This window comes from Podarcis vaucheri, assembly GCF_965113315.1.
Source record: "Podarcis vaucheri genome assembly, chromosome: 5".
NCBI lineage: Eukaryota > Metazoa > Chordata > Lepidosauria > Squamata > Lacertidae > Podarcis > Podarcis vaucheri.
Window position 1 is genome coordinate 37,306,222 of NC_138763.1, and position 26,040 is coordinate 37,332,261.

Sequence of the window (26,040 nt, forward strand, 5' to 3'; positions counted from 1 at the left end):
ATCTAATGCTTCTAACTTACAGTTATTTCAAAATATGTATAAAATTCTAAATTTCACAGAGTATTGAAACCAGGAGGTGCGGCAACAATGGCCTCCCAGCTGCAGCGTCACTGCTGCTGTTTACTGGGAGGGGCGAGACAGTGAGGTTGGTGCTGTGCAGGTGCACCAAATCTGGCACTTTTGCTGCTTCATCCACACTGCCCTGACCTTGCTGGATTTCGCCAAGAGAAATTGGCAGCTCCTTCTGCCACCCCCTTGAGCTCTTGGTGTACCTGATGCCACAGGAACTCTCCGCACCCCCACCCCACCCCCCAATCCTGGCCTTTGTCAAGGCAACAGCTGCAACACCCTTTTGCACCCACTCTTAGTGTCCATATCCCTCATGGATGCAGGCATAGCCAAATGATGGAGCTCAGGAAACCAGCAATGCCTCTTCTGCACATTTTGGGTTTACCTAAACCACAGATTTCTGTATTTATTTACAAAATCCGGCTTCCCTGGCTATAGAGACTCAGCTCCTCAGCATCAGTGAAGGTGTTGATTGCAGCACTTGCCCACCTGTTAAATGAGGTATCCCCCCCCCCTGTGCATATCGTGTTGTATGATGTGGAAGGGGTTTCCTGCTTGCTCCCTCTTTTTTTAATGAACAGGAGTTGCGTGTGCAGCTGGAGTCTTGCCAGGATGCCCTGGGAACTGTCAAGAAGCAGCTCGCTGACTGCCAGCAGGAAGCGCAGGCAGCAAAACAGCGGCTGCAGGAAGAGAGGCAGGAATGTGAAGAGCTGACCCGGTCACTGGAGGATTGCAGGAGGGAACTGCAACGCTGGAAAGCCTCAGTGGAGGTGCTTGGAAGGTGAAAGAGGGAGCCTTCAGATCTGTTAATGCTTTTGAGTGACATGGCTCTGACTCAGTCCTTCAGGTGGTTAAGTAGATTGTGACCATCAAATAAGCATCTCAGAAAGGAAGCCATCGCCCTCCGTAGTGACGCGTCACTGACTGGAAACTCCCTGTGCCTTGCATCCCTTCACATCTGAGGAGGGTCCACAGCTCAGAGATAAGAGCATATGTGTTGCATTTAGTACTTGGCATCTCCAGGCATGGCTGGGAAAGACTCCTAGAAAGCCACTGCTGGTCACCGTAGACCAGCCTCTGCCAACCGGGTCCCCTCCAGATGTTTTGAATAGCAACTCCCATCAGCACCAGCCAGCACATCTGGAGGTGCCACAATGGCAAAAGCTGGTGTGTGTAGATTATACTGAACTAAATAGGCCAGCTGTGTGACTCAATATAAGGCAGCCTCCTGTGCTTACCTAAGGGCAGCACATTCATGATACAGTTTGACTTGGGTTGGTGGGTGGATGAGGAATATTGTACAACTCACTTTTCCATAGTAACAAAAAGGGGTCTCTTGTTTTGATGATGTGATTTCACACCTCTGCACCCATTTCGGTTGTGGTCGTCAGCCAAAGAGATGTAAAGTGATTCTTAAAGTGTTGATGAAACAATGTCTTTGGGAATAACATGCATCAGCATTCGTTGCTGCCAAAGGTTATCAAATGCCTCTCCCCACTAGCCCCAACAGTATTACAGCGGTGTTATTTATCTTGGACGCATATAAAAGGGTATCTGTGAAATTAATTTGTCCTAGGAAGGTCATTGGGTAGCATAGAGTGGCACCTGCCTATTGTTCCTTGTTGGGGATTTAAAAGAAGAACTTTTGACAGCTTCCCCCTCCTTGCCCCTCTTTAAATTATTTGAAGGATTCACTAAATCAGCCTTCCCCTACCTGCTGCCCTCCAGATATTTTTGGACTACAACTGGTTGGGGAAAGCTGTACTAAGTTGTACGAGGGGTGTACAAATACAATGGATGGATAGATGGACAGATGAAAAGGCAGGCAGACAGGTAGGTTGATAGAGGCATTTTTGCTGCAGATACATTTCATGTTACAGCATAATTGGGTCTGAATTGCAGCATTCGGTACTCCTGGCTTTTGGCAGAGGGTTTGAATAGATGGCTTTTAGTTGCTTTGCACTTCCTTTCTATGATTTTGTCCCCTGCCTCTGGAAAACTTTTTTTTCCTGTTCAAGGCCTTTGGTGGGGCAGGATTAATTGCCTTCCTCCTGCCTGCCCCTTCTCTGCAAGAAAGTAAGCCCACCTACTTGCAAAAGAGAAGTGGTGGTTGGTCATTAAAATCTTGTGGAGGAAGCAGAGCATGTATTTCTACCCCAAGACAAACTGGGGCCTGTTTTCAGGGTGCATTATCTTGACCCCCAGGTTGCTCATATTTTGTCTGTTTTTTCACTCCCCAGAGAGAAGGAGGCCGCAGAAATGGCAGTGGAAAGCCTGAATCAGCAGCTCGATTCCTCCCATCTGGAGGTGGAGCGGCTGAAGACTATGAATGGAGAGCTGCAGAGACAGCGAAAACTCCTGGAAGAACAGAAGGAGGATGTCATTAAGGAAAGGGAGAGAACGAAGAAGGAGCTGGAGCGGGGGTGAGGTGCTGCAGTTGTGTCCCTAGTGCTTTGATGCACAAGGCAATCCTGCTCTCTGTGCTGGTCTTCAAAGACATAATAATAATAATAATAATAAATTTTTATTTATATCCCGCCCTCCCCAGCCGAAGCTGGGCTCAGGGCGGCTAACAACACTAAAAAAGTGCAATAATATAAAAACATCATAAGAATTAATTAAAATCAAAATTAATGGCAACCATAAACTAAAGTATTGTAAAGATTGCTGAAGGAGGGAGTCAGGCTGTGCCCTAGCCAAAGGCCTGGTGGAACAGCTCTGTCTTGCAGGCCCTGCGGAAAGATGTCAAGTCCTGCAGGGCCCTTGTCTCTTGTGACAGAGCGTTCCACCAGGTTGGAGCCGCAGCCGAAAAAGCCCTGGCTCTAGTTGAGGCCAGCCTAACCTCTCTGTGGCCTGGGACCTTCAAGATGTTTTTATTAGAGGACCGTAAGTTCCTCTGTGGGGCATACCAGGAGAGGCGGTCCCGTAGATACGAGGGTCCTAGGCCGTATAGGGCTTTAAAGGTTAAAACCAGCACCTTAAACCTGATCCTGTACTCCACTGGGAGCCAGTGCAGCTGGTATAGCACCGGATGAATGTGATCCCGCAGCGAAGACCCCGTAAGGAGTCTCGCTGCGGCATTCTGCACCCGCTGGAGTTTCTGGGTCAGTCTCAAGGGCAGCCCCACGTAGAGCGAGTTACAATAATCCAGTCTGGAGGTGACCGTCGCGTGGATCACAGTGGCTAGGTCAGGGCGAGAGAGGTAAGGGGCCAACTGCTTAGCTTGGCGGAGATGAAAAAATGCCGCCTTTGTTATAGCTGCAATCTGCGCCTCCATAGAGAGGGAGGTATCGAAGATTACACCCAAACTCTTAACGGACGGTGCTGGCACTAATTGCACCCCCGCAAGAGATGGGAGTTGCCCCCTCAATCCCATATCGTCCCGTCCCAGCCAGAGGACCTCTGTCTTCGAAGGATTTAACTTCAACCGGCTCCCACGTAACCATCCAGCCACAGCTTCCAAGCATCTGATCAGTGTGTCTGGGGCCGAGTCAGGATGGCCATCCATCAACAGATAGAGTTGGGTGTCATCGGCATACTGATGGCAGCCCAGCCCAGAACTCCGGACAAGCTGGGCGAGGGGGCGCATAAAGGTGTTAAAAAGCATCGGGGAGAGAATCGCACCCTGAGGCACTCCACACACCAAGGAGTGGCGGGATGACAGTTCCCCCCCAAGCGCCACCCTCTGTCCCCGACCAGAGAGAAACGAGCGCAGCCATTGAAGGACTGCGCCCTGGATCCCCACGTCGGCGAGGCGGTGGTCCAAAAGTTCGTGATCGACCATGTCGAAAGCTGCTGACAGATCTAGAAGAATCAGCAGCCCCGACCCGCCTCGGTCCAGCTGTCTACGGAGATCATCTGTTAGGGCGACCAGAGCCGTCTCGGTCCCATGACCAGCGCGGAAGCCGGACTGGAATGGATCCAGAGCCGATGTTTCATCCAGAAACCTACCAAGCTGTTCAGCAACCGCTCTCTCAATCACCTTGCCCAGGAATGGAAGATTCGAAACTGGGCGGTAATTGGATAGATCTAAGGGATCTAATGATGTTTTCTTTAAGAGCGGACGCACCACTGCCTCCTTCAGTTCCCCTGGGAATGTCCCGGTGCCAAGGGACAAATTGATGATATCCCCCAGGGGGGCCCGCACCTCGTCTGGACATGCTCTAATCAGCCAAGACGGGCACGGGTCGAGAGGACAAGTGGTGGGCTTTCCAGCTCGGAGGAGTCTGTCCACATCGGCTGGGGATATCCGGTCAAAGTGGTCCAATACTGGACCCGAGGACAGTCGAGGGGCCTCCAGTTCTTTTATTGTATCCAAATTGGCAGGGAGGTCATGGCGGAGCGACAGGACCTTCTCCGCAAAAAAGCTCGCAAATGCCTCACAGCTATGTGTCGAATTGTTATTTAAATTTGGCTGTCCTTCGAGGGACGTTAAAGACCGAATTATACTAAATAATTGTGCCGGGCGAGAGCTAGCGGATGCAATGGAGGCCGAGAAGTAGGACTTCTTGGCGGCCTTCACTGCCATCTCGTAGGTTTTCATAAAAACCCTATAAGATGTTCTTGAGGCTCCGTCACGGGCACCCCGCCATACTCGCTCTAGCCGTCTGAGGTCCCGCTTCATTTTCCGGAGCTCCTCAGTAAACCAGGGAGCCCGGTTTCTGCGGGGTCGCAGAGGGCGCTTAGGTGCGATCTCATTGATGGCTGCCAGGAGCTGGGTATTCCAGCCCTCAACAAGCTCAGTCAATGAGTCGCCAGGGGGAGAAAGGTCCCGCAAGGCTTGACGGAATCTATCAGGGTCCATCAGCCTCCGCGGGCGAGCCCAAATCGGCTCACACTTGGGCAGATAGATAGCCTTTGCTAATAATGTTGGGCGTAGTTTGTGTGAATTATCAGCGCTGCAAGTCATGATAGCTGTATTCTGCCTCAGAAGCAGTGAGCCTCTGCATGCCAGTTGTCGGGGAACAAGAAGGATGTGGTCATGAAAGATAGCTGTAATAATGGAAATAAAAAATTGAACACCAATGACATTAATTGGCATCCCAAAGTGTATCGGCACAATGAGTTAAGCGTAATCTGGCTTGGCTGGTGCAAGGCATAGTTAGACCTTTTCTTCTTCCTCAGGCAAAGATCCCTGGAGCAGCTTGAGGAAAGGATGTCTGCCCTGAAGAAAGAGCTGGTGACAGTCAAGGAGACTTTGAACCAAACCATGCTGGAGAAGGATATGCTAGAGAGTGCGAAGGAAGGCTTGAGCGGAGCCCTTTCCAAAGTAAGGGTGGCCAGAAGGCACATTCCATATGCCAAATAACTCTCCTCCTGTCTGTTGCCCTAACTGAGGATATTGTCCTCTCCCTTTATGTTTCTAACTATTGCTGACATGGCCCCCCAAACCCCCAGCATCTATTTGCTTTTCTAGGAAAACAAAATCTTGACTTTTCTATATGTGAAGTAATTACATATAGCATTGTAAAAGCTATAAAAGGATTTTATCACGCATAGTCTTGTGTAGTCAGATGGGAAAGGAAGCCAATTAAAGAAAAGAGGCGACAGCCTTAAGAACAAAGTATGGGATTGTCCAAAGTCAAGGATAGGAACAGGCAGCAGCTAAGTCCAGAGGTTGTGCAAAAGCAGGACTCGACTGGCAGCAAGTACAGAGACTTGGGAGACAAAAGTACAAAGCATAAGTTGTAAAACATTTACTGTTTTTGTATGTTTCTTGTTTAGCCACCTTGAACTTTTCAGGAAATGTGTTTTTAATCATCGTTAATTCAGTTTATTAGCCACCCCATAATAAGAGTTACCTGGGCAACATGCAAAGTAATAATAACAGCAGCTTAGTGCAACTGGTAGCCTGTCGCTGTCCACTTCTAGTACCAGGGAGTCTGGAGGGAGAGGCTAGTATTGTCCCACCAGGCTAAGGCCATAGATCTGTAATGGTTGGGTTCCAAGGTTTTATGGAAAAGCCCCTTGCCAAAAGTCTTGGGAGCTTGGTTTATTGCAAAGCCATGCCAGGCAGAAAGGCACAGTGCCCTTTTACTCTGGAAAATGTCACCGAATATTTGCTTTCCGCGTGGGCTTCTATTAGTGCCTGGTATGGAGGAAGGGGAAAGAGAATGAATGTAAAATCATAGCTGCTGTATCTTGATAGCCAGTGCTGACAGTTGACTGTGAATCCCAGAGGCTGAGCCAGGAGGGCAGCATTACTGAGTCTGAGACAGTCCAGCACTCTAGAAGAACCAAATTTCATTCCTGACAGCTTTGGTCCCTTATGTTTTAAGGGGAAAGCAGAACGGTGGGTGAGGGTGCCATTGCATGTCATCACATCATCAGGACTTGATATTTGAAAACAGTAAACTGTGTGCTAAGTTTAATCTCTTTTCTTGGAAATAATGTGCCTGCCAAGGCCATGGTCCAATAAAGTGTTAGGGCAGGCCCTGAATGAGTAACTATTTTGGTAAAACACTCTTGTGAACACTGCCCTAGCAGCTCAGATTGGCTCAGCTGAAGTGAGGAGCAGATCTCTTTGCCACCCACACTTTGGCTAGAATGAACTTTCAGGGGGGGAACTATATTTTCCTAACATAATATTGCCTGGTTATGCAATGGACTTGATCTTAAAGAGAAAAATAGTGTTAACTTTTGCATGCACAAATGCTAAGGATTCCCTCTTCCCTTTTTTAGTTTCAGGGTGTGGTTTTTGGGGTTTTTTAAAGGCACTGATTGGTATTAAATTGAGTGTGGAATGGACAAATAGATCCTTTTAAAAAAGTTTGGCACAGGCCACATACAGATACAGATACAAAGAAAAACCCTCAAGGATAGATTTTTAAACACACACAGTAATAATAAAAAATGTTCAAATGTGGCAAGAGAGGAGGTCCTCAGACCACTACATAATGGATAGTGGGTATTTATTCTTTCAGGTTTGAAGTGTAAGTCTTTTGTTTTCCTGCTGTTAATCCCCAAGCTGTAGTAATATAGTTTAAAAGTACCTGAATATATGCAAATATCAAATATTTTGACAATGCAACATTTACATGGACAGCAACTTCAGACCAAAAATAATATATCTCACTGGACGTGCCAACATCATATGCCTCAACAAGGCCCTTTTAGCATTACGCTTCCAGCATCTATCTGGATTGGACCGTGTCTTCCTGTACAACTGTTGTGGAGACTAGTATTCATGAAACAACTTTTTTTGGGGGGGGGCAGGCTCAGGCTCAATTTCAAATCTAGAGAAACTTTCAGGACAGATTCTAAAGCAGTTTCCATTGTTTGGGTTTTATAACACATTCTAATTACCTATTCCACAACTCTCCCAAGTTCCTAAAATCTACTTTATGAAGATCCAATAAGCATTTATAAGCAGCATTCATGGATTTAGCTTTCTGAGAAGATCCAATAATTTGATCTAACCATTTAGGAGATTCTGAAGCACCCAAGCCACACAGTCCACAAATAGACACCAACAGATGCAATTGAAGATGCTGCCATTCAGCACTCAGTAAATGATATTTAAACAGCAATATAAAAGACTACAACCAAAATGCCGTCCAGCTGATGTAATGTATAAATTCCACAACCGACCCAGTTCTTCCACGGAAAAGGCTGCCTATCTATCGTCAAATCTGGATTACCCCATAAAGTTAATTAGGCATGAGTTTATGGATCTCTGTTCCCTAAAGCATAGCTTCTCATCTGAGGCACCATTGCTATGCCTTGAAGGGGAAGCAGCCTGGAGTTGGAGGTGAAATTCAGTATCTCAATTTCCTCCTCAGGTTAAAGCCACTAATGCTAACCTTGAGCTCTCCATACACAAGATGAAATCGGAAGAAGCTGTGCTGAGAGACTCGTTAGCCAAGATGGGTGCTCTGAACGAAGGGCTGGCTCATGACAAAGTCAGCCTCAACCGCATAATTCTACAGGTAACAAAGACAGCCAGGATGTAGCAGAGGGTGTAGCTGAGTATAGCCGCTGCTTATGTGAGCATGTAGGCACAGATGGCCCTACCATTGGGCAAGTGGAGTCAACTACCTCTGGCAGAGGATTTGAGCCAGCTTTAATTGTGGTGGAGGATGAGATAACAGATTGTACCCCTGGTATAGCAATCACCTTAAGGGCTACAAACAGCATGCTGGAAATGATCTATCAGAGCCCAAGATTGAAAATTATCACTTCTAGTTGTGTTTGGAAGATGGTAGGAAACCTTCGAGTAGTGCTGTCTCTGCCTTATGACAGAATGAGAGTTAAACTAAAGGAGAATATAAATGAATCTCTCATTAGTGTAAAATGTTAAAAACAGCTGTCTACAAGGTGTGGGGAGGAGTAGGGATCTTGAATTGGGACTTTGTTGCTGGGAGAGGGTCTGTTACCCTCTCACCCCCATTCACAATGCCAAGATACCTGTGAAAACTCCCTGAAGCTATTGTTTATCCTGTGAGTATAGCATTTTTGTATGATACTGTACATTTTCCCTAATAGGGCAAACAGCAACTGGGGAAGGGGATATCATCAGGAAAACAGCGTATGTGTTGGAGAGAGCTAATTCTCTCCTCCCTTAGTACCAGGGTCCCAGTCCAACACACACACACACCACCATCACTTTCTACAAAAGTGTAAAAATATGGAAGATCCAATAATGGACTTCTGTTGTTTCATCTTCTTTGGCCCTGTCAGATGCAAATTTGAAAACAAAATACAACTGCCCTGAGTCCTAGTCTAAGCTTTTTTTCATCCTAAAACTGTGGTAGCCATATCTTGGAAGAGCATGCCCTGTATCCCGGTTTGCCTGTCAGTCCCTGAGTGTCCCTTGCTCAGAGCAAACAAAGCTCTCCTCAGTGGTTTCGCTGGCTGCCAAAATGCACACTTTCCTGTCAGCCTCTTTAAACCCATGGTGTGCCAGAAAGCTTTCGGCCTCATGAGCACCATCATCCCTGCAGGGCTTGTAACCGCCAAGAGCTTGTAACTTGCAGTGAGGCCTGAAATGGGGGGGACTCAAGAGTGCTCACACACTCCACAGCTTATGCCAACAGCATTTATAACTTCCGGAAGCCTTCAAGCATGCTATTGCTGCCTAATGGAAGCTTGTAAGCTGCCTACAACAAGCACATGGGAAAATTCAGCCAAGCACTGCTATCGCAGCCTTCAAGACTGTGCCCTCATTGAAGTGCCTGCTCCGTTTGGGGAGAAAGTAAAGCAAAACCTTTCCTGTCACCATTGAATTGTGCAGGTGGGGGGCGGGGTGGGTAAGGAAGGGAAGCAAAAGAAAACCAAAGGAAAATCCGGAGTCCAGAATTACCCCCAAAGTTTCTGTATGGTTGAAACTGTGAATCAAAAACTGGTTTAAGTGGATCTACTTTACTAGAAGGTCCTTTTGATTACAGTGCTTAAATATGTCCCCTGGAGTACAGTATTTGAGCGAAACCAGGCCCAAACAGAGGGAGCAGAATGAGAACTGATGGTAGGAGGTTTGGTTCAATCTAGATGTGCTTTTAATGGGCTGAATCCAATTAATGTGCATATTTTTAAAATTGTGAATAGCAACCGAAGACCCGAAGACACACACACACACACACACACACACACATACTGCAGAGAATGGGGAGGCATCCTTCCTTTTTCAAACAGCAGCTTGGGAAGCCAATTTTCATTTAGACTACAAGTGGAGAAGGATAAACCCTTCCCACATCTTGTGGTCTCACTGCTGATTGCCCCTCTTCCCCTGCCCCGCGACTGTCGTTTAGGTTTTCTAAAATGTGTTAATTGCACTCACACAATTTATGTCACATTTAGGCCTCGTTTGCGTGTCACCTCAAACAATAATTAAACTAAACTTATGGTTTAAAGGTGAATGCTGGTGCACACTGCTGAAACTGCAGGCAGTTTGCTCCACTCCACTCCTTCTGTTGGCACATAAATCCAGGGGTCGTGTGTGAAAGTGCCATAAGGATGTATCCTTGTTCCCTTTCCGCCAAGGCTAGCCCACCTTTTGTTTTCCTGCTGGATCATCTCCCCCCGCCCCTTCTAGAGCCTGCAAACCCCCGTCTTTCCTCTTGTTGTGCAGCTTGAAGAGGAGAAGAGCAGGCTTTCAAATAGGAAGCGGGAGCTGGAACAAGAGCAAGCCGGTTGGCGTGAGCAGCTGGCGCACTTGGATCAAGAACTGATGCGCACGAGGGCAGAGAAGCAGGGGCTGGAACAGAGCTGCAAGGCCTCAGAAGAGAAGCAGGAGAGACTGGAAGGGGAAGTGGCCTCGCTCCACAGGGAGAGAATCCAGTTTCAGGACCAAATAATGCAGGTATGAAACAGAGGGCAGAACACAGTACCTTTTCATTGCCTCAGGATACAGTAAGGATGTGAATAAGAGAGGACTTGGGATAATTTTTGTCTTCCTGGTTGAGTACTCTGCTGGGGAGGGGACAAATGGGGCATGATAGATCACTAAGTCTTTTCTGTTGCAGCCAAACATGAGATTTGGAGTAATTTATGTGAATTACAAAAACTTGGCCCTTTGGTTGCTTTCCTGGTTGCAAAAGTTGTGGGAAGTGGGAGTGCATCACTTGGCATTCCCCACCCCCACCCCGCAACCCCAATGATTGCTAACATATTGGTTTGGCAGGTTTGATCTGCTGGAAATGCGGAGGTTTGATGTGTTGAAAGCATTATATAGTATTGCATTTCAGTTGCCAATTTAGCTCTGATCACAGTAGAGATATAACTTGTGCTCAAGCATTATTGTGCTTGGATCTGTTACTCCGATATAAAAAGACTTTTATAAATAAATATAAGAATATAATATGAGAAAGGTTCCTGTGAGAAACGCCACTTGTTGATTCAGATGGTTGTTCATAATAACTAGGTTGGCCCTGACACAAGAGCGCATCTTGGCGATACACTCGGCAAAGCTTCTGCAATACAGTTGATCCAAACAAACCATTTTGGGATCCCTGTCCAGCAGAACCACTGAGTTCAGAGGCTGTCCTAAGCACACGCAGCACAAGGAGGGCAGACGGCGGGTAGTTTAATTCTTTATTGACAAAGCACACACTTACGGTAGTTCCTAAGGTGCACAGAGAACACACACACGCTTCTGCTGACTTCAGTAGCTGGCATCCCCTCCTAGGCTGGTGTTCTGAGCTGGACTGGTCGAGCAACAGCATAACCACACCTCCACCTGACCTTAAGGACCGGCATCTGATGGGCTGAGCACAAGCAACCTGCGACTTCTCATACACTCCTTGCTCCAGCCCCAGTTCCTGACCTGTGTCCTTCACCCCCTCCCCTCTCTCTGTGGTGGAGGGTGGGGTGATTAAAATAAAATAAAAAATCAATCCTCCTGTCAGACACCTGAAAAGAGGGGCCAATTCCGGAGCACAACACAAAAGCTCCGCCCACCAGATGCCAGGCATTCTACTATTCAAATTAGGCCCCAGTGTTTTTTAAACACAGTGTCCTTCTGCTCAGACTCTTCCCTCCCTCCAGCCCTGAGTGCTGCTTCACAGGAGGCACCAAACCCCATAAATCGCTGTCCCCTTCCCCTGGGGCAGCCTCTGACCCTGTGGCATCTGCCATGCACTCCTCAGCACCCTGCCAGTCCCTGACAGGCACAGCTCTGCCAAACTACTGCCCTTAAGAGGAGTGGTTTATATCCGGGATGAAAAGCTGGTGGCTCTCCATACATTGTTGGATGACAACTCCTCAGCCATCGTCTTTGACCACTGAGCGGAAGGACTGTAGCTCAATGGTCCAGCTACTATGTTGCATGCAGAAGACCTCAGGTTCAGGCCCCAGCATCTCCAGGTCAGTATGGGAGAGAGAACACTCTCTGAAATCCTGAAAAGCTTCTGCCAGTCAGTGTAGGCAGTCCTGAGCCTGATGGATCAGTGTTCTGACTCAGTAGAAGGAGGTTTCCTATGTTCCATGCTGCCCAGGGCTGATGGTAGTTGAAGTCTAACAACACTTGGAGGAGCCTCCCCGCCACCCCAGTTTACAGGGTTGTGGAGCCAGGATCCTAATTAGGCTCTTAATTTCCTGCTCTTCCTCTCTCATACACTTCCCTCTGCTTTTTGCCAGCTGAACAGCCAGAAGCAAACTCTAGGTGAGCAGCTGGCCCAGAGCCACCGAGAGATGGAGATGCAAGCAGACTCCTTGCTCCGTATGCTGCAGGAGAAGGAAGACATGGCTAAGGAAAAGGCACAGGTGGTTGTGGAGCTCACTGCGCTGGAGAGGCACAGGAAGTTGTTAACAGAGGAGGCAGATGCTCTCAGGTAATGCCCACCGGCTATGAAACAAATGGTGGTCTCCTGAAGACAGGCTTGCAAATTAACTTAAGGGAGGGGTGGCATGAGGCAAAGTCATGCAACCTAAGCCAGGTAAGCCTTGCTTCCCCCCTGTTTTAAAGCATAAGCCTGTGGATATGCTTCACTTGTACACCATACCATAGTTCATAACAGGCTCAGTGTCTTGGTTTCAGCCTTGCTCTTTGTTTCAGTCAAATATATATATTTCCTTTTCCCTTCTGGCCTGTCCAGGCAGCAACTGCCTATGCCCCTCAGTTCAGTGCTTCTGCGCTAAATGAGAAGCATGGGAAGCTAGCTAAGTGTAAACCTGAAGGCAGGTGCCCTTTTATTTGTTGCACATTTCCTTATCTCTAGACTTCCTGTGGATGAGCAGGGCTGGCAGAGTACCTGTGGTGGATGGGGATCATTGGTGCCAACAAGCTTTCTGGGGTAGTGGATAAATAGATGCCTGTAGAATCCAGGCATTGACAGCTTAATTGACTGGCCTTGATTATTTCCTGATGTGCTTTAGAGTGGAGAAGGAGTCCCTGGAAACCAGCCTTTTTGAGGCACAAGAACTGGCAGCACAGCTGGAAGCTCGCAAGGAACAACTAGAAGGAGAGAACCAAGGCATCAAGCTTGCCAGAAAAGCTCTTCAAGGTATAGTACACACATTATTCAGTCTGATTCAAAACTCCATGGAATCTTCCCTTTAAATTATTAAGGTGTGCACAAACCATACATTGAAAGCACATGGCTTCCCCCAAAGAATTCTGGGAACTAGTTTGTTAAGAGTGTTGGGAAGCATAGCTCTGTAAAAGGTAAAATACAGTTCCTAGGAGTCTTTGACGGAAGACATGTGCTTTAAACGTATGGTATGTATACAGCCATTGTTAAGTGGTTGGGATACCACTGAAAGTGCCCAATAATTTTTTTAAAAAAAACCATCTCACCTGTTATCTGACTATACCTGACTATACAGGCAGCCCTGTTCAGGGAAGTTTTTAATGTGTGACATTTTAATGTATTCTTAATCTTTGTTGGAAGCCTCCCAGAGTGCCTGGGGAAACCCAGCCAGATGGGTGGGGTACAAATACTAAATGATGATGATTATGATATAACTGGTTATTGGTGACACACATTCAAATTACCATTTAACATAATTTTGCATTAAGATCAGCCAGTGAACAGGTTTCCAGACTTACTTGTTTTATCCTATCTTTTTGTGATGGCTTACAACTTGGTTAAAACCACATATATAAAGCCAGATGCAATAAAACATATCAGTGCAAAAATACAATTTATAAAAATGATATTTTATAAAAAGCAGTGGGGGGGGCAAGAGACTTTTAAAGCCGCTTTCTTAAAAAATGCTTGCTGAATTGTGCCCTCTGTTGAAGAAACAATTTGTTGTCACTGCCTATACTGAAGAGTTGCCCAAGGATCTGTCCTGGATGGTGTTTGTTTTCTTTCATAGTGGAATTGGGGAAAGCCCAGCATGAACTTGAGCTTCGGGAAACCACATTGAGGCGAGAAATAGAGATGTTGAAGCTCCAGATAACTGAGGAGCAACAAGGGTTCCAACAGGTCATAAAGAACCAGAAGCTGGGTTTTGAGGAGGACCTTGAGCGCCTCAGAAAAGAGAAGGTCAGTGCTGAAGACTCCTAACCCTTATGCAGCCAAATTCTTCAGTTCACGGTCAGTGATGGTTGAAATGAGCGAAAGCTGAGTACTAGAAAATTGCCATGTCCACTAACCAAATCCAGTTCTAGTGTTCAATAGTAAATCACTTTCATTGTCGTTAGAGCAATAAGAGGGTTCTGGGTGACTCCAGACTGTTATTATTTTGTGGGAGGGACTTGAGTGCATACTGGATATTTAGGTATGGACCATTCAAGTAGATTAAAGTGCTCTGTCAACCTGTCTGATGATTGCTGTTTGCCCGCTCCAGCCTAGTTATGTAGCAGCTCCCAACATGCCAATGTTAATATAATAATAATAATAATAATAATAATAATAATAATGTGTAGTGGTGAAGCTAGCAACCACTGGTGCTGAGAGAGACTGTATAACTGTTCTTTCTCCTCTATACTGTGAGTTGTTGTGGTATCAAGACTACTTGAGATGACAGGAGCTGATTTCCAAGCACATCACAAGTTGTATACATATATTGAATGAGTTGTGAAGAACACTCATGTGGTATAAATTGTGAATGCTTCCTTCATAATATATGTTAATAAGGAGTAGCTCTTTTCCTAGTAATAACAGTGTTGTTAATGGCTGGTACTTGAATAGGGAAACGTAGTTTCAAATCTGTCCTCAGCTATGACAATGTGCTAGTCATTATATCTCAGCCTAAACTACCTGAAAGGGTTCTTGTGAGAATATAAAGGGAAGGGAAACTGCATGTACACTACCCTGAGGTCCTTTAAGAAATGATGAAATGTGTTAATAATAATACTTAACATTTATTAGGGAGGTGCAGGTGGCGCTCTGGTTTAAACCACTGAGCCTCTTGGACTTGCCAATCAGAAGGTCGGCGGTTTGAATCCGCAGAGTGAGCTCTCGTTGCTCTTTCCCAGCTTCTGCCAACCTAGCAGTTTGAAAGCACACTAATGCAAGTAGATAAATAGGTACCGCTGTGGCGGGATGGTAAACGGCATTTCTGTGCACTCTGGCACTTTTCATGGTGTCCCATTGTGCCAGAAGCGGTTTAGTCATGCTGGCCACATGACACGGAAAGCTCTCTGTAGACAAACGCTGGCTCCCTCAGCCTGAAAGTGAGATGAGCGCTTCACCCTGTTGTTGCCTTTGACTGGACTTAACCATCCGGGGATCCTTTACCTTCATCTTACATTTATATGCAGCACTCTGTGTACCTGTATATAGTCAGCTATGATTTCTACATAGGTATGGCCTTTATACCTGTCAAATATACATGTGTATTAAATGATTCAAACTGGATTCTAATTACAGGATGTACCACATTTGGGTGGTTTCCTTTTCCCTGGAGTCCTGATGGTCTCTGTCATGGTTTCTTTGAACTGCTTTGAATATGTTTGAGACGGGAAATCTGAGGCAGGCACTGGAGATAGGGATTTGGTTGCAAGGAACTTGTTTGTGTTCAACACCAATAGGAGCATTGCTAGGTACTTAAAAGACTCAGGGCAAAAGGCTACAGACACAACTCTGCATAACATGTGAATATGCTAATATATATGTACAGATGCAAATGTAGAATTTAAATGTCACAGTAGGAAAGCGAACAAATTTCCAGTCAAAATAAGCCCAGATAAATTGTTCCATTAATTTGCATCCTAGCCCCAATCACCCCAAATCAGTTCCTTTTCATTTCTCCCAATTAATTTCCCAGCACATCCCGCTCCAAATTACTTCAATTCCCATTCAATTCCCCCTCTTTTCTAGATAATTTATTCCCACAAAATTAAATAATATCCTGCTCAGTTAACCAAGATCACTCCTGTTCAATTTCTCCCAAATTCACTATCTACCAGAAACACTCAATAAACTTAGGGGGGGGAAATGGGGGTCTGTGCCCCGTGATCCCATTCTTGCAACACCCCTGGATACTAGTGTTATGTACTGAGTTGAATAGGATCCAAAATGCAGCAGTCTGATTGGTCCTAGAACAATGCAGCAGTATGATTGGTCTGCAGGAGCCACCCAATCCAGCTCCAGATGGAAGTGAATCCACAACCTGATTGGCCTACAGGAGAATCCCGGAATTAGCCAATCACATGCAGCCCATTGTGTAAATAATGTATACAAAGCAGATACTTTGGGGGAACTTTCATTCCTCCTCACCACTATGAGCTGAATAAAGAGCATGAAATCCACTCTCGACTCCGAGTATATTTCAGTTAGTTTACCTGATAACTTCCTGCTCTGCTGACACAGGAGGCCCTGCATCTGGCATTGATTGAGCAGAAAGACGAGGCTGCGCATCATCTTCAGCAAGAGAGGGAAGAACTGGCATCCAAGCATGAAGCTGAAAAAAGGGAGTTCATGGAGGAGATCCTCTCTTTGCAGCAGAACCGGGATGAAAGCCTCCTCCTGTTAGAGAATGAAAAACAGAAGGTGAGGAGAGAGTAACGTTAGTCGGAAGAAAGCTACCTGCTTTCAAGCCATGGTTTGGCTTAGCGTGAGGTATGAACTAGGCCACTGTCTGTGTAACACTACTGCCACAACCATTGCACCCAGCCAGCATGGATAATGGTTAGGGTTGGTTGGAGTTGGGAACAGGAGCCTAAAGGATCGCATATGTTTCCCTCTTGAGCCCATGTATTTTATTTCTTGCTATGAGCCATCCTTAAGACTCATGTTATAGGGTGCCCAACAAATGCTAATAATAAATAATAAAAATGTAATTTCCAGGGCATTATGAATATTGTTTACATATGTGAGGGTTTCCTTTCTACCTCCAGGCTTTGTCCAAGAAGGAAGCAGAGAAGAATATCCTTTTAGAAAAGCTCAGTGAGTCACAGCGCGAACTCACAGTTGCCCGGTCAGAGTTTGACCGGGTGAAGCTGGAAGCTCTGAACCGCCAGGAGCAAGACAAGGTGAACTCTGGGCTTTGTGATTTTTTTTCCATGGCAGGGAATGCAAATATTAAAATGCCTAGCAAGATGGTGGTAGCGTACTGCCATCTCCTGAAGCTCCTAACTCAGCCTATGATCAACTGACAATTAAGAGAAGGAATGAAACATACCTGCGGGAAAATAAAATAAAAAATATGTTAACTTCTAACAGAAATATAAACAGATAAGGGGAAGTGGAACTTTATTGGGTCATAAGCAACACTTTGTAGTTTAACATGCAGCACTGCAAGGAACCCAGAAATAGATTACCATGTCTCTTTTCCCTCAGCTGCAGCTCTGTTGTTATCAGGGATGTTGGAGAATGTTGATGAAAACAGATGCAGGATTAAAATTACTGATGTTTGCTCCTTTACCCCATGCCTGGAACAGAAATCAACCCCACAAATACGATCAGTATTCACTGTTGTCGCTTTCAATCTACAAATGATATGTAATTAATTATGTCAAACCTTCCCCACCCCATTCTCATTCTGTTTTCTTTGCATTGGAGTGTGGTAAACTAACATAATTACAATGTAATTTACATCATTGGCATAATTATTTTTTGTAAATTATGTAAGTTACATTATTTTGCCACAGTGAACAGTGAGACAAGTAACATAGTTTTTGGCAGAAGGCAAACTGTAGTGGAGTGGAAAAAGTGCTACATGTGATGGATTCAGGGTGGAACAGAAGACGAGGCCTTATTACATCCTTAATTATAATATTCCTCCAAGGTCTCAACTCTGAAACACCCGTTAGCTTATGCAAGACATGACACTTACTTTCGCAGACAGTGTGGAGAATGGCATATATTGTCATTACTGTTACCAGTTTCTCAGCCACAGCGAGACCCCTCTGTTTATGCTTTGGTTTGCTAAAGGAACGCTCTACCCCATTTCCGCAGTGGTTAAACACTTTATTATACAGTGGAACCTTGGTTCTCGAATGGCTTAGTTGATGAACAAATCAGCTGCCGAATACCAAAAACCCGAAAGTAAGTGTTCCGGTTTTCAAACATTTTTCGGAAGCCAAACATCCAATGTGGCTGTTGGCTATTGTTTCGGAGGAACCTGCGCCAATCAAAGCCACGCCTTGGTTTTCGAACATTTCAGGAGTCGAATGGACTTCTGAAACGGATTAAGTTCAAGAACCAAGGTTCCACTGTATATGGTCCTTCTGTGGTCAGAGGGTCCACCGTTTATTACCATTTATGTATAGCAGGGATGTCCAACACGTCAATCGCGATCTACTGGTCGATCCCTGCGAGGATTTGGTAGATCGCAGTTGATTGCCAGCCTCCTTCCAGCCCCGCCCCCTCTCCCTGCGCCGGCCTCAGGGAAGCCGGAGTTTAGAAATGGAGGCTGTTATCTGGCCAGCAGTTGTAAGGTTAGTGGCTGCTTCTGTTCCTCCCTCCCTCAGAAGAGCTGCCAAAAAGTCCCTGACTGCCTAAAAAACATGTCACCTCCCCTCCTTAAAAAAAGCTCGGCAACTTTGACCTGAACCCCTAGATCACTGCCAGATTTTAATTTTGAAAGTAGATCTCTCAGGAGTTGCGCCCCCCCCCCCCCCGATGTATAGGGTAGGCACCATCAGTGAGGATGAGCAAAGGAAACTACACACACACACACACATCAATCCAACTGTGGGGTTACTAGGAATACTACCTATTCTGCTGGGCTGGCCACTACTGGTAGTGTCTACCTTCTTTGTCCGAATCTCATGAGAAGCCTTTTAGGGGAAGTGGATCTCCCTCCATATCAGGCTAGAACAGGACAGCAGGATTGCTCTCTTAATGTTAATGTTAGTATTAATGAGGGGCAGAATAGTTTCTTGGGCACACTGTAGAATAAGGGGGAGGCTAAGCCTTGAGAAGGGGCCACTTCGGCCAGGAAAACAGCACGAGCAAAAAGATTTTTTCACCCCCTTCCTAATCCCATTCAGAGGCATCCACAGCTGCCTTTAACATTAGGGCTTTTTTAATGTGGGAAATCTGATCATAGATATCCCACCATCTTATCTAGTTGTGCCCTCATTTTCCTTTCTCTTTTTTTAAAAAAAAGAAATCTACAAGAGGAGATAGTTTTGAAGATGTGATGCTATCTACCCCAGTTGCTTCTGAGAAATTTGCAAAATAAAACAGCTGGTGCAGGCTACCCCCGTTGTTGAGGGACATAGGAGCCTTGGAGCATCAGATTACGGCTGCATCTAACTCAGTATATTGTCTGTGATGACCAACTGCACTTCTTCAGGGTTTCAGACAAGAGCCTTTCCCAGTCCTACCCGGAGATGCTGAAGTTTGAACCTGGAGCGTTCTGCCTGAATGGCATGTGCTCTGTGCCTGAGCTGCAGCCCTTTCGTTCACGTACTGAAACTCTGTACGTGAGTTTCTCTGGAAGGAGGGGGTGACCACTGGAGTTGCTGTGTTGCCCACGATTTGCTTGACTCTGGCTTGCCCTCTCTCTCTCCACAATTTGTTTCCATAAGGCACCACAAGATTTCCCCCTCCCCCTTTTCTTTTTTTTAATAGCCCAACGTGGGATTGTTTGGTTCTGCCTTTAAATAAAAAACACATTGGCAATATTAGCCGGGGCCCTTTCGTATCTCTGGAGAGATCAGTTCACAAGCTCACAAGGCACAGCCTCCTAAGACCGAGCAAACAAATAGCACAACAAGGGTGAGAAACCCCCACCAGAACAAATTTGAAAAGCATTTCAGCTGGAAAGATTGACTGGGAACCAAAGGGAAGCCAGCTTTAAAACAAATAATTTCCCCAAAGGACTGTAAACAATAGCCCCACCCCAAGCTTGTAGAGCAGCACAGAATGACAGGAATGGATGTGACCTGCCCTATCGCTGGGATTTATTGGCAATCTCTACCGTTCTGGTCCACCATCTCTAACCCGCCCTCACGTCTGCTCACTCAACGGAACAGCTCTGAGCTGCACCGATGACTGTGATCCCTCTAAGACAGTGAGATTATGACTGATACAGTAAGCCGTTTTCTGGAGGGTCGTGCATGACAGGGAGATTCTTCCAAGCTGGGACAGAGTAGGGCGAGGCAGTGAATCCACGCCAGACCTTTCTCCCTAGGGGCAGGGGATGTTGCAATTCATAGCTGGAAGCTGCATGGCTGTGTTCCATGCATGGTCCGATCTCTCTCCTCCTTGGAGAAGCTTGTGTGTGGCTTGCAACGCAGTGAGCAAGTTTCTGGCACCAGAAGAAAAGATCTTGCCCAAGAGCTTCTCATTTCCTGGAGCTCCCCCTCCCTGAATCCCCATCGGAGTTCCCTTCGGCCTAGATGGCAAAACAGAGCCTCACAAACTCAGGAATATCCTTGTTCCACTCTGGGAACAGCAGTCCCTGCCAGTGGCTCCCCCCACCCCCCACAAGACAAGAGTGTAGGGATTTTGTCTTATTATTTCTACTTTTGCCAATTCTGTAGTAATCCTCTACTTCCCTGTTGCCTGAATCCCATTTTTAAAAAGAAGAGTGGACAATCACATTTTGGTGGGCCCAAAAGGTAGGCAGGTCTAGGAAGGAAGGAAGGAAGGAAGGAAGGAAGGAAGGACTTCCCTGTTGTAGATGGATATTACGTTCATTTGGGATTGTATGCTCCTCATTTAGTCTGAATACTAATAGTAAAAGAAAATAAAAATAAAGGAGACTAACCAATCTTGGTCATTCAATTCCATCTGGAGTCCAGAAGTCTCTATGTTGGGCTACCAAACTCACCCCTCTGTTTGTTTAACAGCTGTGTCAGTGAAGTACAGAAATCTAACCTTTTGTTGTTTAATTTCATTGTACACAGGTTGTACATTGACAATAAAAGTATTAGCATTGATGCTCCTATGTGCCTCATGCCTTATAATTACATCAGAAGCATTCTTATGAGCATCTTCCTCGAGGACTTCTAGACTGATGTCCTTTTGTCTCTTTCCAGCTCCACTTGTCCCATGATATACTATGCCTTTTATGATTTAATCAACAAAGACCCTTGTAGCTCCATGGAGACTAGCCCATTTATTGTGGCTTATGCCAGGACACACTTTAGCTGAAACAATAAAATATGCCTGCTAGTCTTTAAGGTGTCCCAAGGCACTCTGCTGTGTTTCCTGTAACAACTAACATAGCTTCCTAGCTAGAATTTGTCCTTTCCAATTAGTTACTAGAAGAGGTCCCAAGTCTAGAAACAGTTTGTTTCATCGCCTACCATATGTGCAGTATCAGAATCAAGATGAGCAGTGGCATTTCCTTATGCCTTTCTCACAACAAATATTGTGGTAGAGTTGACAAGCTGCACCCATTGTATAAATCAGATAAGTGAGCTTGAGAAAGTGTGGCTTGCCTAAAAATGTCAGGTAAGGACATGGTGCTCACCCGGAATTTGAACCCCCAAATACCCATGGCCTATATGAAGTGGGTTTGTTTTTGGTTTAACTCTACTGTATATTATGGGGTTTTTATGTTAGGCAGATTGGTTTGCCTTGGAAATGGCTTAGCTGAAGGGTCCAGAGTAGAGTCTTACCTTTGTAGCCTATATCCTGCAGCCAGGATTGGGCCAAAGTTTTGGAGTACTGCTGCTTTGGTAGCACTAGAGGGCACTCAGTATCCATAAGTCAATCCCCTACCTTTTCAGAAAAACCCAATATGAGAATAGATATAAAAATATGAAAAATGTATAAGTGTAAGCCCACTGCACAATGATCCAGGAAACCATTGTGACAATTCATGTTATCAAGGAAGCAGGGAACATGGACAATATTTAACCAGGGGTATAGACAGGCCGAAGGTCCAGATTGGTCAGGGTTTTTTCTTTAATCTGCAGAGCAAGAACATTTTATTTATTTATTTTGCTAGGTATGTTTGAATAATTAAAAACATTTTGCAGGAAATTGGGGTGAGAGTAAGGAGATAGCCTTTGTAAAGTCTAGTAAACATTTAGAGAAGGAAAACACTGTGGCTCGTGCATTAAGCAGTGTTAATATATTTGAACAATAGTTGTAATAGAAGATTCCTATTCATTGAATGAACAGAACAAGTCATTAGATGCAAGGCCAGCATCAGTCACTGGGCATTTTAGCTGTTGCTACCACTTCACAGGAAGGTCTATAGCTCTGTGTTGCAGCACACACTTTGCATGGAGAAGATCCCAGATTCAGTTCCAGAGAACTGTAGCCAGAAACATCCTAGAAACCTACTACAACTCAGAGTATGAAATACTGGGCTACAGTGGCAGGGAGGAAGCTAGAGGTGTCCCTAGGCTCCCTCATGCCCCTGGCAAGCAGCTGTTTCGGTGCCCCCCTCCTGAAGAAAATAACTTTCCTGCTTGCCTTTGTGCCATGATGCAAGAAGGATGGGAAGCTTCTGCGTTTGATCTTGCTGTAACAGCAGCGCCACATCGCCACACATATCTAAGTCATACATTCCATACTCTGATAGGTGATTTCTGTGGGGGGAGGCAGGCCTGCGCCCCTGGCATGGGCCAGTTTCACCAACCCCTAGGTACACCTCTGGACAAAGCACAGCTGCTTATTCCACAGCACTAATCTCCTGGGGTGCTATTTGTCAATCCGCTGCATGTCAAATAAATAGGCTATTCTCAAGCGGGGGGGGGGGGGACAGGAGACTCCACAAAATCAGTTAAGCAAAAGAAGCAATCGTTGGCATCAGCCTGCATAGCTAAGGGTTAAACTGCCTGTTTCATTTTGAAAAAAATGGCAAAGTCCCTTGATCCCTTGCGGGGGTGCAATTAGTGCCAGCACCGTCCGTTAAGAGTTTGGGTGTAATCTTCGATACCTCCCTCTCTATGGAGGCGCAGATTACAGCTATAACAAAGGCGGCATTTTTTCATCTCCGCCAAGCTAAGCAGTTGGCCCCTTATCTCTCTCGCCCTGACCTAGCCACTGTGATCCACGCGACGGTCACCTCCAGACTGGATTATTGTAACTCGCTCAACGTGGGGCTGCCCTTGAGACTGACCCAGAAACTCCAGCGGGTGCAGAATGCCGCGGCGAGACTCCTTATGGGGTCTTCGCTGCGAGATCACATTCACCCGGTACTATACCAGCTGCACTGGCTCCCGATGGAGTACAGGATCAGGTTTAAGGTGCTGGTTTTAACCTTTAAAGCCCTATACGGCCTAGGACCCTCGTACCTACGGGACCGCCTCTCCTGGTATGCCCCACAGAGAAACCTACGGTCTGCAAATAATAACATCCTCAAGGTCCCAGGCCTCAGAGAGGTTAGGCTGGCCTCAACTAAAGCCAGGGCCTTCTCGGCTGCGGCTCCAATCTGGTGGAATGCTCTGTCACAAGAGACTAGGGCCCTGCGGGACCTGACATCTTTCCGCAGGACCTGCAAGACAGAGTTGTTCTGCCAGGCCTTTGGTCAGGGCGCAGCCTGACTCCCTCCTCTGGCAACCTGCACAGAATTTTGCTTAATTGGTTGCCTTCAATTTGATTTAATTAATTTTTATAATGAAATATTTTTAGATTGTGTAACTATTTTACTGTTTGATTATTTGATTGTTGTTAGCCGCCCTGAGCCCGGCTTCGGCTGGGGAGGGCAGGATATAAATAAAATTTATTATTATTATTATTATTATTATTATTATTATTATTAATCCTAATGCTACAGAATAGTGAGTGAATGTTAAACAAAGCAGAAGGGGGTGAGAAAAAGCTCTCTTGATATTGAAGCCATAATGTATTTGTTGGTCAAAAGACACACTCTCTCTCTCATCTTAGAATACCTGCACTTCAGAATTAACCACTATGCTCCTGCACTGATAAATAATTTCTGATCTGGGATAAGCCAGCTTCTTGTGTTTCTGCACATAACACACTTCCTTTTGGGTGGAGATTCGTTCACACTTTCTCTTAGCTGGTTTGTGGCAGCAACACATTGTGGGGAATGCATCCCTGATGCTGCTCAGGAATAAGCAAGAAAGCATGTATTCTAGTGCTCGTAACTAATGCTTAGATGTACAGCTACTGCTCTAAACCGAGAGCTGACACTTACATGACTCTTCTGGAGCCTGAATGGGAGACAAAGGAGAGAAGTGGGTACAGTATTTTAATTGGCAACCAAGTTCCAAATTGTCCAGTATCAGTCCCACTTAGATGTGGTCAACAGCTATAGCATTGCCTTTAACCCAGAAGGGTTCCATGGATGTTGCAGGTGCCACCTCTGCCTCCATCCAAGGGATCTGAAACAAGGCTGCTTTTAGCTGAAATGGGAGTCAGGCCTTACTATTCATATACAGCAATTGTAACTCACAGTAGAGTGCATAGGGTGGTATTCAGTGAAGGACTTGTCCAGGCTTCTTTTTTGTGTTGTGTTTCTAGGCACGGATCCACACTAGAAAGCGCAAGACAAAAGGTGTGTGGCTGATCCCTTAGCTTTACTCAGAGTAAACCCATTGAAATAAATGGACCTGACATAGTCATGTTCAATAGTTCAGTGGGTCTACCCTGAGTAAAACTTAGTTGAATACCATCCATAATCCATCCCTCATCACCCCATTTATCATCCTAGAAATACTTTCTTACCTGATATTGAGAGTAGCTATATTGTATCTTCCTTTGAACACATCTCTTGGGCAAAGTCATTGTTTACACAAGCCATGCCTTAAGTTAATTTTCTGCTGCCATTATGTCATGACATGCTGTATCTTTTTGAACTTCCACCTTCACAGGATGCAGCCTATCAGCTCAGTTCCAAAGATTCCCAGAAGAAGCATGACTGGTTTCATCCCAGAGAGGAGCCATAGCTCATTGATAAAGTAGATGCTTTGAATGCTAAAGGTTTTAGGTTCAGTCCCTGACATATTCAGTTAAAATGGATCAGCCTGCAAGTGGTGGGAAAGTTCTATGCTGGAGATCCAAGAGCCACTGCCACATGGAGTAGATACTAGGCCAGAATGAACAAATGGGAATCTGCCTTATAGGTCAGACTACATTCCTCTCTCTCTCTCTCTCTCTCGTTTCCACTAAAACTGATCTGAGATTGTACACCATTTCCTTAAAGCTCAGCTTATTTCTTACCGTAAGGTTGCAACAGCAAAATATTGGTCTCCTGCTGCTGACCATTTCCTAACTTCCATGAAATGGTTTGGCTGTGCTTTCCTGTATCTTCTCTCTCTCTCATGCCAAGGAGGTCATTTCCCATAAAAGAGACAAATGTTCCAATTAGCAGTCTTTTACTAGATGACTAATTTTCATGTCACAGTTCTGTTGGTTTTGTGTGTGGCACTGGAAAGGAAGAAATACACAAACCATGAATTATAGCAGGCAGGGTGTTTTTGCGTTTCCCTGTTATTGACCCCCTACCTACTCCAGTCCACTCACTACACCTTAAATTCATGAAGTCAGTTCTGCCTGTTGAAGTCTTGAATGTTTCTCCTATCTTTTTAATTTTGTTATTTCAAAATAATTTATTCATTATTATTTCAATGGGTATAGTTTTACAGATACAGAGTTGAGGCTGTAGACCCTTGGTTGTTCTGCCAAAGAGAGATAAGGGCCTATTCACAAATCCTTCTGCTGGAGCTGAACCTGCTCAAACGCTGCTTGTTTTCAGTTTGCCATCAGAACATACTCATGTCCTACCATAGTCCTGTTGAGACTCAAAGCCATTGCTAGTATCCATAATTTTGTCCAGGGAGTTTCTTGTATTAAGGCAGGGTGGCCTGGATGATTTAATAGGTCACTTTCCATCTTGGCATGCTATGAGTCTATAAAACTTGTAGAATCACTGACTGTCACAGGCAGGGGAGGGAAAACCCTAAAAGAATATTAAACTTATGGAGGACACCTTACAGTGTCTTGCAACATTATATGGGTGAAGATATTGGCAAGTGTTTTTGGCTTAGAGTGAGGAACAAGATCAACTCTTTTCTTGTTGCTTAGGGAACAGTGTTGTTGTCAGCCCAAAAGCTCTGGTACAATATCTGTCTAGCTATTTCTAGATATGGAATCAGAGAATTGTAGAATTGGAAGGGACCCCAAGGGTGATCCAGTCCAGCTCCCCACAATGCAGGAATCTCAGCTGAAGCATCCATGACTTTTCTACATTTGGCCAACTTTCTCTTTG

The 26,040-nt window shown here is 45.5% G+C and overlaps 1 protein-coding gene across 5 annotated transcripts in view; it reads left to right on the top strand.

Annotated features, from left to right (window-relative positions):
* CROCC2 (ciliary rootlet coiled-coil, rootletin family member 2) overlaps positions 1–26,040 on the top strand; it is a 90,727-nt gene that overhangs the window by 27,254 nt on the left and 37,433 nt on the right. For all 5 annotated transcript variants that reach the window (XM_082221668.1, XM_082221667.1, XM_082221670.1 and 2 more), the window contains 10 exons: positions 651–850; positions 2,310–2,492; positions 5,194–5,338; positions 7,851–7,997; positions 10,136–10,366; positions 12,142–12,335; positions 12,880–13,007; positions 13,825–13,994; positions 16,266–16,445; positions 16,793–16,927. In XM_082221668.1, the coding sequence (XP_082077794.1) occupies positions 651–850; positions 2,310–2,492; positions 5,194–5,338; positions 7,851–7,997; positions 10,136–10,366; positions 12,142–12,335; positions 12,880–13,007; positions 13,825–13,994; positions 16,266–16,445; positions 16,793–16,927 (1,713 nt within the window). The remainder of the gene's footprint in view (positions 1–650; positions 851–2,309; positions 2,493–5,193; positions 5,339–7,850; positions 7,998–10,135; positions 10,367–12,141; positions 12,336–12,879; positions 13,008–13,824; positions 13,995–16,265; positions 16,446–16,792; positions 16,928–26,040) is intronic.